Genomic DNA, 13483 nt, shown 5'->3' with positions numbered 1-13483 from the left:
ATGCCTTCTGTTGGGAACAGAACTGAGACCGAACCGTTTAATGTTTGATTAAACCGATTACACCTTCCCTAATCGACGTTGATTATGGTGACCGGAACGGTCCACGTGGGCCATGTACTGACCAAGGCCCAATCAGAGTCCCGGCACGTCACGTGGGCTGCTCTCCTCGAGCCCCGCGCGCCGAGGCGGGACACGTGGCTCTCACCCTGTGGCCTATGTCACGTAAATTTTTTACCCAACCCTTTACCACACCCCTCTCGATCTTAAAATCTTTTTTTTTTACTAGTTCCTAAAGGCGTAAGTACAATTGGGGCGCATGATTTCAGAATTGAGAAATCCAAGATTCTATTTTTTTTAAAAAAAAAAATCTTTTTACTTCTCTTTTTAAAAATAACAAGTTAGTTTATTTTAACCCCTTAACTTCTATTTTTTTTAATTTTATTTATTTTTTCTTTAATTTTATTTTTTTAATCGAATTTTTTTCCATCAATTATTTTGATCTTTTATAATTTTTATTTTTATCTATATTTTTATACTTTTAAATATTGACAAATAATAATTCTTAAAACCTACTATTAAAAAAATTTAAAATTACACGAGATTGAATTCTCTATCCTTCAATATCATCTATCCTTGTATCCAACTCATCATTCGAGTCCACCGTCAGTGGCTTCCGGACGTCGTCTCGATCAAAACTATATGCTAGGGGAAGATGAATGCAGGGGTCGCCATCGACGTGATCGGCGTCGAAATCCGATCGAATCTGAACAGATTTTTCTCCGCTGTTGATCTGAGTTCATGTTTAGATTCGGTTGAATTCTGACACCGATCACGTCGATGGCGACTCCCCTAAGTTCACCTTTCCCTTATGATATAGTTATGATTGGGACGACGGCAGAAGACCATCGACTATGACCTGAAGGCGACCAATGAGACACGAGAATAGAAAAAATTGAGGACAGAAGATGTGGCTCTACATGCTTCTCCCTGTCTAACCGTACTCGACTTTTCAAATGATCTTTATGTATCTCCTTTTTGAAAATTTTTTAAAACCATTTTATTTATGATTTTTTCATCAAATTTTTTTATATATAAATTTTTATTTTTATTTTAGATTTAATCAATTTTATTTTTATTTTGATTTAATTTTAAATTTTATATTTTTTTTATTAATTTCATATATATATATATATATAATCTACTATTAAAAATACAAATATATAATAAAAAATATTAAACAAATAAAACTGATAAAAAATAATCTTTTATTTAATTTTTGTTTTTTTATCGCTAACTAAAAAATAAAACTGATAAAAAAAAGGTATAAGAATAAATTTTAAGTGGGATCAGAAGGAGGAGGGGAAAAGTGTCAGCGAGTGGAAAAAGGAAGTCTCTGTATCACTGAGATCTACCGGCAACTATTATTCAGCACAATTAAAGTGTCCCTACATATTCTCCCCAAAAGTGCACCTCGATTGCATGCGTTGTTCTGCCGCGAGCCGGAACGCCTTCTAGCGGGTTTATTGTGATGCGAATTTAGTTTAAATTTTCAGATTTCGTCGTTGAAAAATAGCAGCAAGCAACCGGACAAAGAACAACAAGAGCGAACTGTTTTCTTTTGCGCCTTAAATTGTTTTTTTATAATTTGATTCGATCGCATTCGATTGGCGATCATCTCCACGACAAAAACAAAGCGTCAAATTGTACTAGTGAAGTTTACAAATTTTCCTCTTTTTTGTCGTGTTCTCTCCTGGTACGAGAACGACTCCTGGTCTCTGTCCATCCACGCGCCCGCCCACGCAAGGAAGGAGGATTCGGCATCGGCCGTTGGGAGAAAGATAAGAAAAAAAAACAATAATAGATTAAGCCCCAAAAGCGGCGCTCTCGCTCTGTGTTTGATGGCGATTGGATGAACTCACGAACAGCTGTATCCAATTACCAAAAATCTTCTCCCTTTCGCTCCGCCTTATGTCTTGTTTAGTCTGTATCTTCCATTAATGTCACTATAACTTTCCTCCTCATTCCTACCTTCCTGTTCTCGCTGTCTCTTTGGCCCCTCCCTGTCTCCTCGTCTTCCTCCTTTTTTTGGTTCTCAGCTGTGGCGGTTCTGGCGATTCACCCATTGGAAGAGTGGACAGTTTAGGGAGTTTTTTGAGGGTGAGGGAAGTGCCACTTTTTTTTGAAGCACTGTACCACACCGTGCTTGATCGTTTTTAAAAGGTGCGCCTTCTTTGTTCGTGTTTGTGCCTCAGTGGAGTGTGTTCTTGCTTGTCTCTTCTTTTGGAAGCACGAGGGCTTTGAGGTTGCGACTTGGAAGTGCTCAGTTCGGCTGGTGATAGGAGACGACATTTTCCCCCCTTTTCAAATGCAGCCTTGACTCTCCAAATGCTTGCTTTTCAGCTTCGATTTCGGAGCTGTTCTCGAAAAAGGAGGCTGAAATAGTAAGAAACAAGAATTGTTTCAGCTTTGAAGTTCATCATAAAGCTTTCTGACGATCATATTCTTGACTTGGTGAGAGCTTCGAGTTCCTGAACGGTGTTGGAGGAAGCGAAATGCAAAGTGGTCCACTCCTAAAGAAAGAAAGGTATGCATCTCCATTACTGGCATTACAAAACAAAAAACTCTACCTTCCGATAGTTTTGTGCAGCTTAATCAATCTAAACTTTGGCAGTTTTTTTGCAGCACGTGACCACCGGATAAAGTGTGAGCCATGAACTTCATCAGGCAATAATTTTGACAACCATGGATCCACAAATTTTCTACAGATTGTCGATCGGGTCCCTGGGACTACGATTACCAGTGGAGACGTTGAAGGATAGGCCAGGTGCAGTTCATGCATATTCTAACTGTCTGTGTGATATTCGCCTTGGGGATCATCCCATTCAAAGAACAAGAGTACCTTTTGTCTCATCCCCTCAAGACAGTCCTGATGCTAACAGCAATCTTATTGTGTTATATCTGGAGGAATCTGATATCAAAACACTGGCCCCAAAAGCGTGCCTTCAGGTTGTTGTGTACATGGGTAAGCAGGGCTCGCACTGTGGCCTCACAAGTAGAAGGCAGATAATTGGGCGTCTCAGACTAGAAATAGGACTTGAACGGGGTTTGGAGAATCCAGCCCTGCTTCATAATGGTTGGGTCGGTGTGGGGAAGAACAAAGGTGAGAGATTGAGACTTGGACCAGAGCTTCACTTGAAGGTGAGGATGGATCCTGATCCCAGATATGTTTTAAATTTCGAAGACGAGACTACCTTGAGCCCGCAAATTGTTCAGCAACAGGGTACTGTCAAGCAGCCTATATTTAGCTGCAAGTTTGTTAAAGATCGAAGGTAAGCTTCACTTTTTTTCTCCTTTTTGAGTTTCTTTTGGTTTAGAATAACATCGACAACAAGAAGCTAGTCTGCTTGTTACACTAGATCTACGCCACTGGACATGACAAACACAAGCGATGAGGACCATGGCGGCGCCGAAAAGAGGGAGAGAAAAGGCTGGAAGGTAATGATCCATGACCTCTCCGGCTCAGCTGTAGCTGCTGCTTTCATGGCGACTCCATTTGTTCCGTCATCAGGCTATGACCGAGTCGATCGTTCCAACCCGGGTGCTTGGCTCATACTCCACCCCAGTCCAGCCAGCTCCGCTGAGAGTTGGCACCTGTGGGGGCGCCTCGAGGCATGGAGAGAGGCTGGTCCAAGAGACACAATTTGCCTTCGGCTCCATATTCTTTCAGAAGGCCAGGAGACTGGCATCCTTGTTTCGGATGTAGCGATAAGCAGTGATAAGGGAGGAGAGTTCTTCATCGACATGGACCGGCGTGTGCCAGTCAGTAGTTCTCCTGCGGGAAGGCTGGAGGGCAGCACACAGGGGCTTTGTTCAGCATCTTTAGAAGCTATCACCGGTGGTTTCGTGATGAACTGCAAGGTGCAGGGGGAAGATAAGTGCAGCAAGCCATTGGTTCACCTGGCAGCGCGACACATTGCCTGTGTGCAGGATGCAGCTATCTTCATCGCACTCGCAGCTGCTGTCGATCTTAGCATCAGGGCGTGCAGGCCATTCGGGAGGAAGGCGAACAAGGGCCTTTGCCATGCCTTGTATTCCTAGTAATACAAAGGTCTGTTATTAATATTTTACCCCGGAGTTAATCATGTTGCGTACATTTCCTTGCATGGTGACATTATGCGTTTCATCGACATCGATGTTTGGTTAACTTTGCAGGGCAGCTTCTCTGAGGTTCTGATGGGGATGGCGATCGAGTCGTTGTGTGTTTTCCCCTATCGTTACATTGCTTTGATTTGCATGTCTGTATCTTAATGCTATGATGTTTTGCAATGAATATCAGGCGTTGTAAAGGAGTGTTTGAATCATGCCCTTTCAGAAAACTAAAAAGGAAAAGAAAAGGGAGAAACAAGAATTTGCAGCAATACTTCGCTTCAATTCATTAGAAAGGGAAAAAAAAACATTAACAATTGTACAAGAAAGTTTGTCCACAATAAAAACAGTGGGTCGACCCCCTATCAAATCCTAATGTACAAATACAAATCGATGTGTTTCCATGATGACACAATGAAGTTGGGTACAGCACCAATGACACGAAGTTCATTGCTATTACCAAATTCAAGAGTCAACATAAGTGAACAAAGAATACTGAAAATAAAAAAGGAAGAAAACTTCAGAATCTTTCTTCAAAATAGATTGGTTTGTCTGCTGAGGCGAACTGGCATGCCAAAGTTCTGGTAGATCCTGATGTTTCCACTCAGGCCAGCGGTGACGACGATTAGGCCCCATGCATTTGAAGGATCGCTGCTGCTTGTCCTGGTACCGCCACCACCGTTGTACCATCCCCATGAGGAGAAAGAAGACAAATTTCTGGGCTCTGACATCGACGAGGGCACTGGACCACACCTTCTCATAGAAGCAGAACCTGAAGCAAACGAGTCACTCCCAATGTCTCCACCTGAATAAGACAACTTCCTGAACTCCTCCGATTGTGCCTGCTCTATCAAACTCTTCTTTGGAAGAGGTGGAAGAGGTGGATAATGACTCCTGTCATTGTGGAAGATGTCATCGAGTGAGGTCGTAGATCGCTGGGAGTCAGTATATCTGAGGAATTCCTGCTGATTGAATCTCTGTGAAAATGGGGGGAAAGACCGGGGGAAACAGTTGCTTCCGGCATTTGGCCATGGAATTGCGACAGATACATCCTTGCAGTAGAAGTACTCGTGCGACCGAGTGGTAGTCCAAGCTTTTTTTCTAACCCCAGAACTTACAACTTGCCCTGTCTCTCTCTTCCATAAATAAACATGAGAATCCTCACTTGCGCATATTACATACTTCCCATCTGAGGTATATGATGCAGATATTTGGCTGCTAGTATTCCTGAAACCTGAAATGACAATTGCAAGCAACAGAGAATAATTAAGTTGCTGTTATCATGACTGACAAATATTTATCATTGACTGAACACTAAAGATCTAATATTTTTCCTATATTGTCACAAGAGAAGAAAGCATGCATGGGAAGATAGGAACAATCAATTTTGCCTTCCAAAGTTGGCAAAAAAAAAAGGCTGATAATGACATATATCACTTGACAATGGTCAGTTCCTTTTTTTCCCTGAGAAATTAGTATCTGATAAAGATTCAAAACAATCGACATTAGTACACAATCAACAATTCCACATACAGTAATGGTTAATGTGAGCTGGGTCATTAAATAACAGTTGTTCTTAAGGGAATAAAAAATAGATGGAAAGCAAGGAATATATATATATATATATATATATATATATATATATATATATATATATATATATATATATATATATATATATATATATATATATATTTCATAGTCATCAAATGGAATAGATGCTTGATTCCCCTTTTTTGTTTGTTTTGTAGGAATCGTGTAAGTAACAGATAAAGAATAATCTCTATAAGACCAGATCGAATATCTTTACAGCTAAAAAGTTTCATTTTTATATTAAAGAAGAAGAACAAATCTGAAAGATCAGAAGAATAACTATTGGAATAACTAAGCTAGTCTATTCTTCAAACCAAACAAATCAAGATTCATCAGTAATGAAATAGTTTCTTATGAAGCAGATATCAATAAGTGTTGCATCCATGATTATCTTCATTTTGACAAATATGTTATTTCTTCTAGCGTCATTAATAGGCCTTCTAAACCTGTGCTACTTCACTACCACATAGAAAAATAAGATTAATTTTAAACTATCATCAACATGGGATAGAGCATTCAAACCCTATTAAGTGAATGTGCCAATGATGAGTAAAAATACCCTCCAATAATTGAATGACAGGTGCCATTGTTTTATTAATGTGGTTGTACCACGCATGTTAACTCCCATTTTAGTAAGATTTGCCTTAGGTCCCTAAATATTTTGTGCCGTACATAGTATTTGAAAGATTCATGGCCAAACCCTAAGCTTAGAATTAACAATGTTGGGACTAGGGCCACTGTCCCACTAGCCTCATTAACCTAACACCTCTAATACTCTCTTAAGCTATTAATATCTATATCCAGCTTATTATATGAACTATAAATATAGAATAAGACATGATTAAAGTGAAACAAAAATATAATATGCAATGCAGGTGAACCTAAACTTAGTGAGTTGATAAAGAACGTGGCTGATAATCCTATCGAGCTTAGATCATTTGAAACAATGGTGCCTTTGACCCCAAATCAATATATCAATAAAGAGAGAATAGAGAGAAAGCATGGAATGAAACAAAACTGAGAAATCTCAAATTTTCAAGTGGTTTTCCATGAAATGGTATACACAATGACACATAATAGATTGAGGGAAAAAGAAAAATTAATGAAAATGCCTATTGTATGTCATTACATATTCATCATAAAATGAAATATAAAATTAATGTCATATTTCTTAATATAAAATTGATAAATAACATAAATGGATTATCACTAATAATAAAATCATATTTTGAATATACATTACTCTAAGCATGAGAATATTAATATATTTTTAATAAAGGTGTTATTATTAATATTTAATAAGGTATACTCCATGTCTCTAACTACATTCGAAGTTAAAGGATAGTTAGGATTGTTGTTGGTTGAGATATTATTATATTCTCGCAATCCATAATAAGCTTTTTTGATCAACAGTGAACGAGAGATAATTAAAAAATCAAGTCTAATGAGTGATGGCAAGGTTGAAATAATGGTTTTTGATCATGTGATGAATCTCAAGCTGTGGCAAGGTTTTGTAATCTAAGCAATGTAGACTCTCTGTTACTTGTGTGAGTTCTCCAAAAATCACACACAGATTAAAGGGAAGGTTACATGATCAAGTTTAGAGTCATCTTAATTGGACCAAATTCTACCAAAATTTTAGCTATTTTCAATCACAATTTGACCAAATTTCAATGAATTTCATCAATTTATAATATAAAATAACCAATTTATGTGATTTTTTTTTCTGAACTAATCGACAATCATTCTGAGATGTCCAATTTTGGTAAAATATCAAATCGACCATTGCTGATGACAATTCAACTTTGGCACTCTTTCAGTATCAATCGATTTCAGCAATTATGGATAGTTCTTGTGAATAATAAGCGAAAATCATGTCGGTTCTTATATTGACAGCTTGGATAGAATCAGGATGTAGGGCAAATTACAAATATAGACAAATTATGTCACCCAAAAGATTCAGCCTATTTTTTTACCTCTAAATTTGTGAATCATTTTTAGGCCATTGAATACTCGAACCCGTGAGTCAGCTGAGGTAATCAACACTTCAGATGGATCACCTGGAGCAAACTGTTTGAATGTAACATAGTCATATAACATATAGATGCACAAAGTAACATAAAAGATGACTCTGATTCCTAATGATAAGCAATAGTTCCATACAACAATAAAAGCTACTATATACTTTCATTTCTACTAAAAATTAATCTGATGTGAATTTGTGTGAAAGAAGTGTTGTGCTACCTAGGAATCAAATAACATCAAGAAGGTACCTGGAATCCAGTAATCTTTTTTGCGTGTGTCGCCTTCTTTTTCCGTATGCCTATCTGACTTTCTTGAGAAAGCTTACAATCTGTGATGGCAGAGAAAGAGGAAAAATGTCATCTTTAACATTTGTATTCATATCATCTAAACAGTTACAAGAGAAAATAGACAGGAAAGGCCAAATTGTATCGACATCATGCTTTCCATAACATGGTTGCCACCATGTTATTGTTTAGAACCATCAGAAATCACAAAGCAGACCTTTTGTTATTGAGTTTCAATCAACTAAAATCAATATGACGTTGGCAGGGCTGACAAATAAGATTGAGTTTTAGCTAACTCAGAATTAGGATTAAGAATCTCTATATTTTCCTACTCGATAACAAGAGGCCACCAAAAGATGAAATTTCAATTTGTAAGGATGGATAAATTTTCTGATTTGTGATATCCAGATTCCGCCCAATCTGTTACTACTTTAGAACTTCTGCTTGGTAAGGGAATTTCATTCATTTTCTGTTATCATGGGATGTTCAAGGTCCTGAATACTTTAATCTAAAGTTTCAGGGGTATTCCATGAATCATAAGCCCATATTTCAGGTAATTGACCTACCCAACAACATATCTGAATTACTGACGTAGTAAGAGGACCATTAATGGTTGTGTTTGATCTTTGTCTGAAAGAAATTCCTTCAAAACATGCTAAATGCATAATTTTAAATGTAAGAATCATTGGCAATGTATCAATCAGGATTTGACAGTGTTCTACAACATGTAAATTGCTGATAGGCCAGGAAAATTGACAAATTACTTGGATCACCCATTCAAGATTCAACTGTAACAACATCAAAATCAAGTTATGTATACCAACCAATTATTTTAGATAGTTACACAATCTTATCACTCTATTGAACACTATATAAAGCTAAATTGTGAAATCACTATAAATAATATTAAGCAAAGTTTGATTTGGCATTTTACCTGCTCAGAAATTTCTACTTTAATAAATTTAACTTATTTACAATTTTTTCATTGGTTTGAACATGCCTTTATTGTGGGAATTACATAATTTATTCAAACTTACTATCATTCAAAATCTATTTATTGCAATGCAACTTAAATAACTTATATCACAACTTTTTCACCAAGTCTAATCAAATTAAAGGTTGAGTTATACTTTCTATCTCTATCTATCTTTTCTTTCAGATCCTCGAGTGATTTCTTCTTCCTTCAGCTATTGCATGTTAATGGTAATCACAACTTTAGGGAGAAGTCCACTCAAGAGATAAGTTCTTAGATCTCTCCATTTTTATTTTTCTTCTTTCTCTTTATTCATGTGATGATTTGAGGTCAAATACAGACAGTTGGCTGTGTTGATCAGAGATCAAAGGAACTGCCTATGCGCAACATCAACAATTTCTATAGTTTTGCTGATCGCAAGTCAAATGGATTATTGCTGCAAGCTCCATTAACTACAAAAGTAAATAATGTAATACAATATTTCCCTTTCAATAATTTCTTTAGGTTACAATGACTAACTGCAACTGTACCAAGTTTTGTTCCTGGGTTCTAAGTAGAGGTAGAAACAAGCCTAAAGCAGGCTTTTGCTGTGAGCAATTTAGTTTATTTAGATAAAAAAAAAATAACACACAATGACTATGGAGTATGGACTAGCCTGTTATCAACCATAGGCCTGTCACGAAGTCTATTGCTACTTAACAATTAGATAAGTGGAGGAAATAGAGCACATGAAATTCCTTGTTCAACTATTTTACTTAAATGGAGATTTTAATTTGTAATTCCGAGAAGTGAACTAGCGATGCAATTGTGAGATTAAAAAACTTGTTCATACCAAAGGTCTTGTAGCGCCGGCAGCTACCTTTATGAGAGCCAACTAAAGCAGCCTTTCAAAGATCAATTACAACCAATTACTAGATGAAGAAAGCTTTTCATATATGGTATAGTAGTAATATTATAAATGTAAAGAGTAAAACAACTATACAGGTATGCAAAAATCATTTGGCTGCACCTGACCATCTGGTGTATAACATGCAGCTGTAACCATCTCATGGAGATCACTCCAGTCAACAACATGATGCTCTGGTATGCTCCAGATCCGAACTTTTGAATCAAGGGAACCACTAATGAAGTACCTATCATCAATTGGGTTGAACTGGATGCATGTCACTAGCAATAATTCATGAGTTAGGGAAAACCTTCACCACTGAAATTATTAACTTCAGAAAAGCTGTTATAGTAACTCAAATAGGAACTCCAATCATGACTATAATTATATTGATTGGAGTGAAATAGAGTAGTTCTAGACAAGTTTCCTCACCATAATCGTTGTGAGCAAACAACTTCAGACAAACTTTACTTTCCATGTTCCATAATCTGACCGTCTTATCCATTGAGGAGGATAACAAATGCTGCAAAAAAAAAAAATTGTTGCAAATAATTTGTCACAATGAGACATCAACTCATAATGGTCTTCAATCAGTACATCATATTTCCCATGCTCAAGGTTTTGAAACCATGAAATAAAATAATCCTTCATTCTACAACATAAAAATGGAACAGTATAATGATACAAAACAGGGGATCTGCATTCTGTAAGATTAGTTAAATAATATACATGAGTATTTTGTGGCTGTATCGCCTGAATCATAGGTCATGTAGAGGAGAAACGACGTTTAGTTAGTATAATGGTGCTAACTGGAAAGAAATTTTCTTAATTTTGCCAGCTGACCTCATCAATAACTAGAGCTGAAATTTATTGATGAACGTCTATGGATATAGAAGTTTACCTGTGATTTAGACCAAGAGAGATCCAAGACATCGTCCAAATGCCCTTCCAATGAGCAAATCGGCTCCTCTGAGAGTGAGAAAATAACCTCCGGCAATACAATGTAGTCAGGAAGCGACTTCTTGCACTTGAACATCTTGTTCCTCCTTGTCCGGTGGGATCCAAGGAGGGGGGAACGGTCGGGGGATTCATGCAGTGTAGATTTACGGAGGGAGCGAGCCTCTTGACGCCGCAAGGGCGTCGAGAGGATATCGGATTCTCTGACTTGCCACACTCGGACGACGCGGTCCTCCCCAGCGCTGGCCAAATATTTGCCATCACAGCTGAATTTGATGCTCCATATGGATCCCTCATGGGCACGAATCTCCTGGCTCATGTAGAGTCCGGTGAGTTCCTTGTAGGATTTGCCGTGTTGATGCACTTTCATCAGCTCCGAGGAGCCGTCGCCCGTTGACTTCCTCGTCATTTTATATCCAATATCACCCTTCTCCTCCTTCTCGGTACTACGCCCGGCGACAGAGTTCGCGACGTACTTGATATTCTTGAGCCAGCTACCTTTCTTTCTGTAGCCCAATTTCGATCTCTTGGCGCTAACAGGAGAGTCGATGGCCTTTTCTTTGCTCAGCGGCTGTGCTCCGCCGTCCAAGCTGACACGGCGCATTAGCTCCTTCACGATCGGGGAGGTGCCAAGGAATTGCTCGAACTCCTCCATGCTGAGCTGCATCCCGGTCTGGAGATCATTGAACCCCCAATCTCCGTCCTTTTTGGACTCGCTGACTAGCAACTCCTTCCCCGTGTCAAGGTTCTTGATCCGGAAGACACCGCTCTCTTCCTGCTCCCCACCTCCTATTCCAGCGCCGTCGGCGGCTCCGGAACCATTTCGCACTCGGCGGTCGCAAAGAGTGGGCGGGGAGGAGGCAGATCGCTGCATGGTAGAGGGTTTCGAGGGACGCCGCGGCGCCGTCAGTTCCGCATCGGATCGGCATCTGGAGATGACGGCCTGCCGGTGCGGCGGCGACGCGGAAGAGACCACCATGGGACCCGAATCGCAGGCGCCGTTGGCTTCGGGGACCTTTCGGCAGCGGATCCGCAGGGAGGAATGGAGATCCTTACCGCTGGCGAAGCCCATTCCCTGGAGGAGCCTCCGCCGGCGTTCTTCGATCGAGGTGGGCTCGTCCATCCAAATTCCGTAGTCGTATCCGCTGCTGCCGCACTCTTCCTTCTGGCATTCCTGGAGAAACTCCTCGCGGGAGAAGGTGACGCCGCGGAGGTGGCAGGGCGGAGCGATGGCGGAGGCAAAGGAGGTGCGAGCATCGTCTTCGTCCTCATCATCGTCAGAATCCGTAGGTAGATCGTAATGGAAGGAGACGTTGGAAGGGACGCGATCGAAAGACTCAAAGAAGGAATCATCATCTTCTTCTCCTACCTCGTCGCCATCTACCCCCTCCTCCTCCTCCTCCTGGTCTGCCTCCTCGTGTTGGTGATGGCGTTGCGGAGCGGCAGGGGCTGGCGATCCATTTGTTGCTGTCCTCGGCGGTTGTTTCCTGGTGGATTCGGTGGCCGTGGTCATGGTGATGGAGGAGTAGGTCGTCCCAGGCGGAGGGACAACAGCAGAGAGGCTTGCGGAGGATGAGGGCCATCGTGGAATATGGTGGAAGGGAAAGAGAAGATGAGGACGACGTGAGGAGTGGTGGAGGGGCGCGAGGGGACTTCGGAGACGGCTTTGTTCTTTGAAATAGTCTTCCCTTCCTTTTGCTCCTCTTCTTCACTTTCAACCTCCTTTCTTTTCCTCGCATATTCATCACGGTAATAATAATAATAATAATAATAATAACAACAACTAATAAATAAGTTACAAATATTAATTAATATCTAGTGTGAATGCCTGAAGCACCGGCAGGGAGTCGGCTTCTAGCACCGCCGCCGCCTTGTCTGGTAGATGAGCGTAGATCACCCAGTCCTCGTCTCCTCCTGCGCTCTCCATCAACCCCACGTAGCCCACGCCGCTTCCGGCGGAGGGGAAGTGGCACGATCCGAACACTGGCTTCACCCACTCGAACTCTGCCGCCGCCTGTAAATATAAATTAAATCGATTTTAACATGTTTAGGATCATTAATAACGTATTCATATCGAAAAGTTGAAACGAAATTAAATATAATAGCGTATCTCCACGATTCATACTAAACGGTGTTTCATTTCGGAATTTTTAGTGCTTCTAAACCTTATCACATGGTGTATATTTTCGTAGAGAAAATAGGCTTAGGGACTTCCGAAAATGAATGTAATATAATATCATCTGAGTTGAATGAAAAGAAATCATCATGTCCCATGATTTATAGAAATCATAGTCCACAACATGAATCACAAAATGGAGATCAAGGGCCATCCACAACATGGATCACAAAGTGGAGATCATGAACCACACTCAACTTTATGAAAAATGGCCAACATTCTCCCACTTGGTCATGTATCAATCACTTACCACAACAAGAAACAAAATATAAGAATCATGGCAATGAGTCCCCCAAAAATAAGAGTATTATCTTCCATGTATTTGTATATTGTTTCTTATACACTTCCTATGAATTAAGGAATAGACCCTATGTTTATTCGAGGTCCAAAACAATAATGATATTTCTCAAAATGAGTATACAAATATATGTAAAAAACTAAAT

At 39.7% G+C, this 13483-nt stretch overlaps 2 protein-coding genes across 4 annotated transcripts; one reads left to right on the top strand and one right to left on the bottom strand.

The window, feature by feature from the left end:
* Positions 1 to 1898: 1898 nt before the first annotated feature.
* LOC122007863 lies at positions 1899 to 4361 on the top strand. Of its 3 annotated transcripts, none has more exons than XM_042563392.1 (5): positions 1899 to 2441; positions 2519 to 2584; positions 2683 to 3329; positions 3417 to 4108; positions 4213 to 4361. In XM_042563392.1, the coding sequence occupies exons 3-4, from the start codon at positions 2743 to 2745 to the stop codon at positions 4096 to 4098; spliced, it is 1269 nt and encodes a 422-aa protein (XP_042419326.1). In that variant the 5' UTR covers positions 1899 to 2441; positions 2519 to 2584; positions 2683 to 2742; the 3' UTR covers positions 4099 to 4108; positions 4213 to 4361. The 3 variants fall into 3 exon arrangements, with proteins under 3 accessions (XP_042419326.1, XP_042419327.1, XP_042419325.1); XM_042563393.1 differs by having other exon boundaries at positions 2517 to 2584; positions 2672 to 3329; XM_042563391.1 differs by having other exon boundaries at positions 1899 to 2584; positions 2672 to 3329.
* A 242-nt stretch (positions 4362 to 4603) lies between these two features.
* On the bottom strand, positions 4604 to 12885 carry LOC122007862 (WD repeat-containing protein 44-like). The gene is made up of 7 exons (XM_042563389.1): positions 10809 to 12885; positions 10340 to 10430; positions 10031 to 10188; positions 9854 to 9905; positions 8013 to 8092; positions 7716 to 7809; positions 4604 to 5380 (listed from the first exon to the last, which is right to left on the bottom strand). Exons 1-7 carry the CDS (start codon positions 12375 to 12377, stop codon positions 4680 to 4682), a joined length of 2745 nt encoding a protein of 914 aa, XP_042419323.1. The 5' UTR covers positions 12378 to 12885; the 3' UTR covers positions 4604 to 4679.
* Positions 12886 to 13483: the final 598 nt, after the last annotated feature.

This window comes from Zingiber officinale, chromosome 8A (genome assembly GCF_018446385.1).
Source record: "Zingiber officinale cultivar Zhangliang chromosome 8A, Zo_v1.1, whole genome shotgun sequence".
NCBI lineage: Eukaryota > Viridiplantae > Streptophyta > Magnoliopsida > Zingiberales > Zingiberaceae > Zingiber > Zingiber officinale.
Note: the sequence above shows the minus strand (reverse complement) of the source record. Positions and strands in the feature narration are given on the sequence as shown.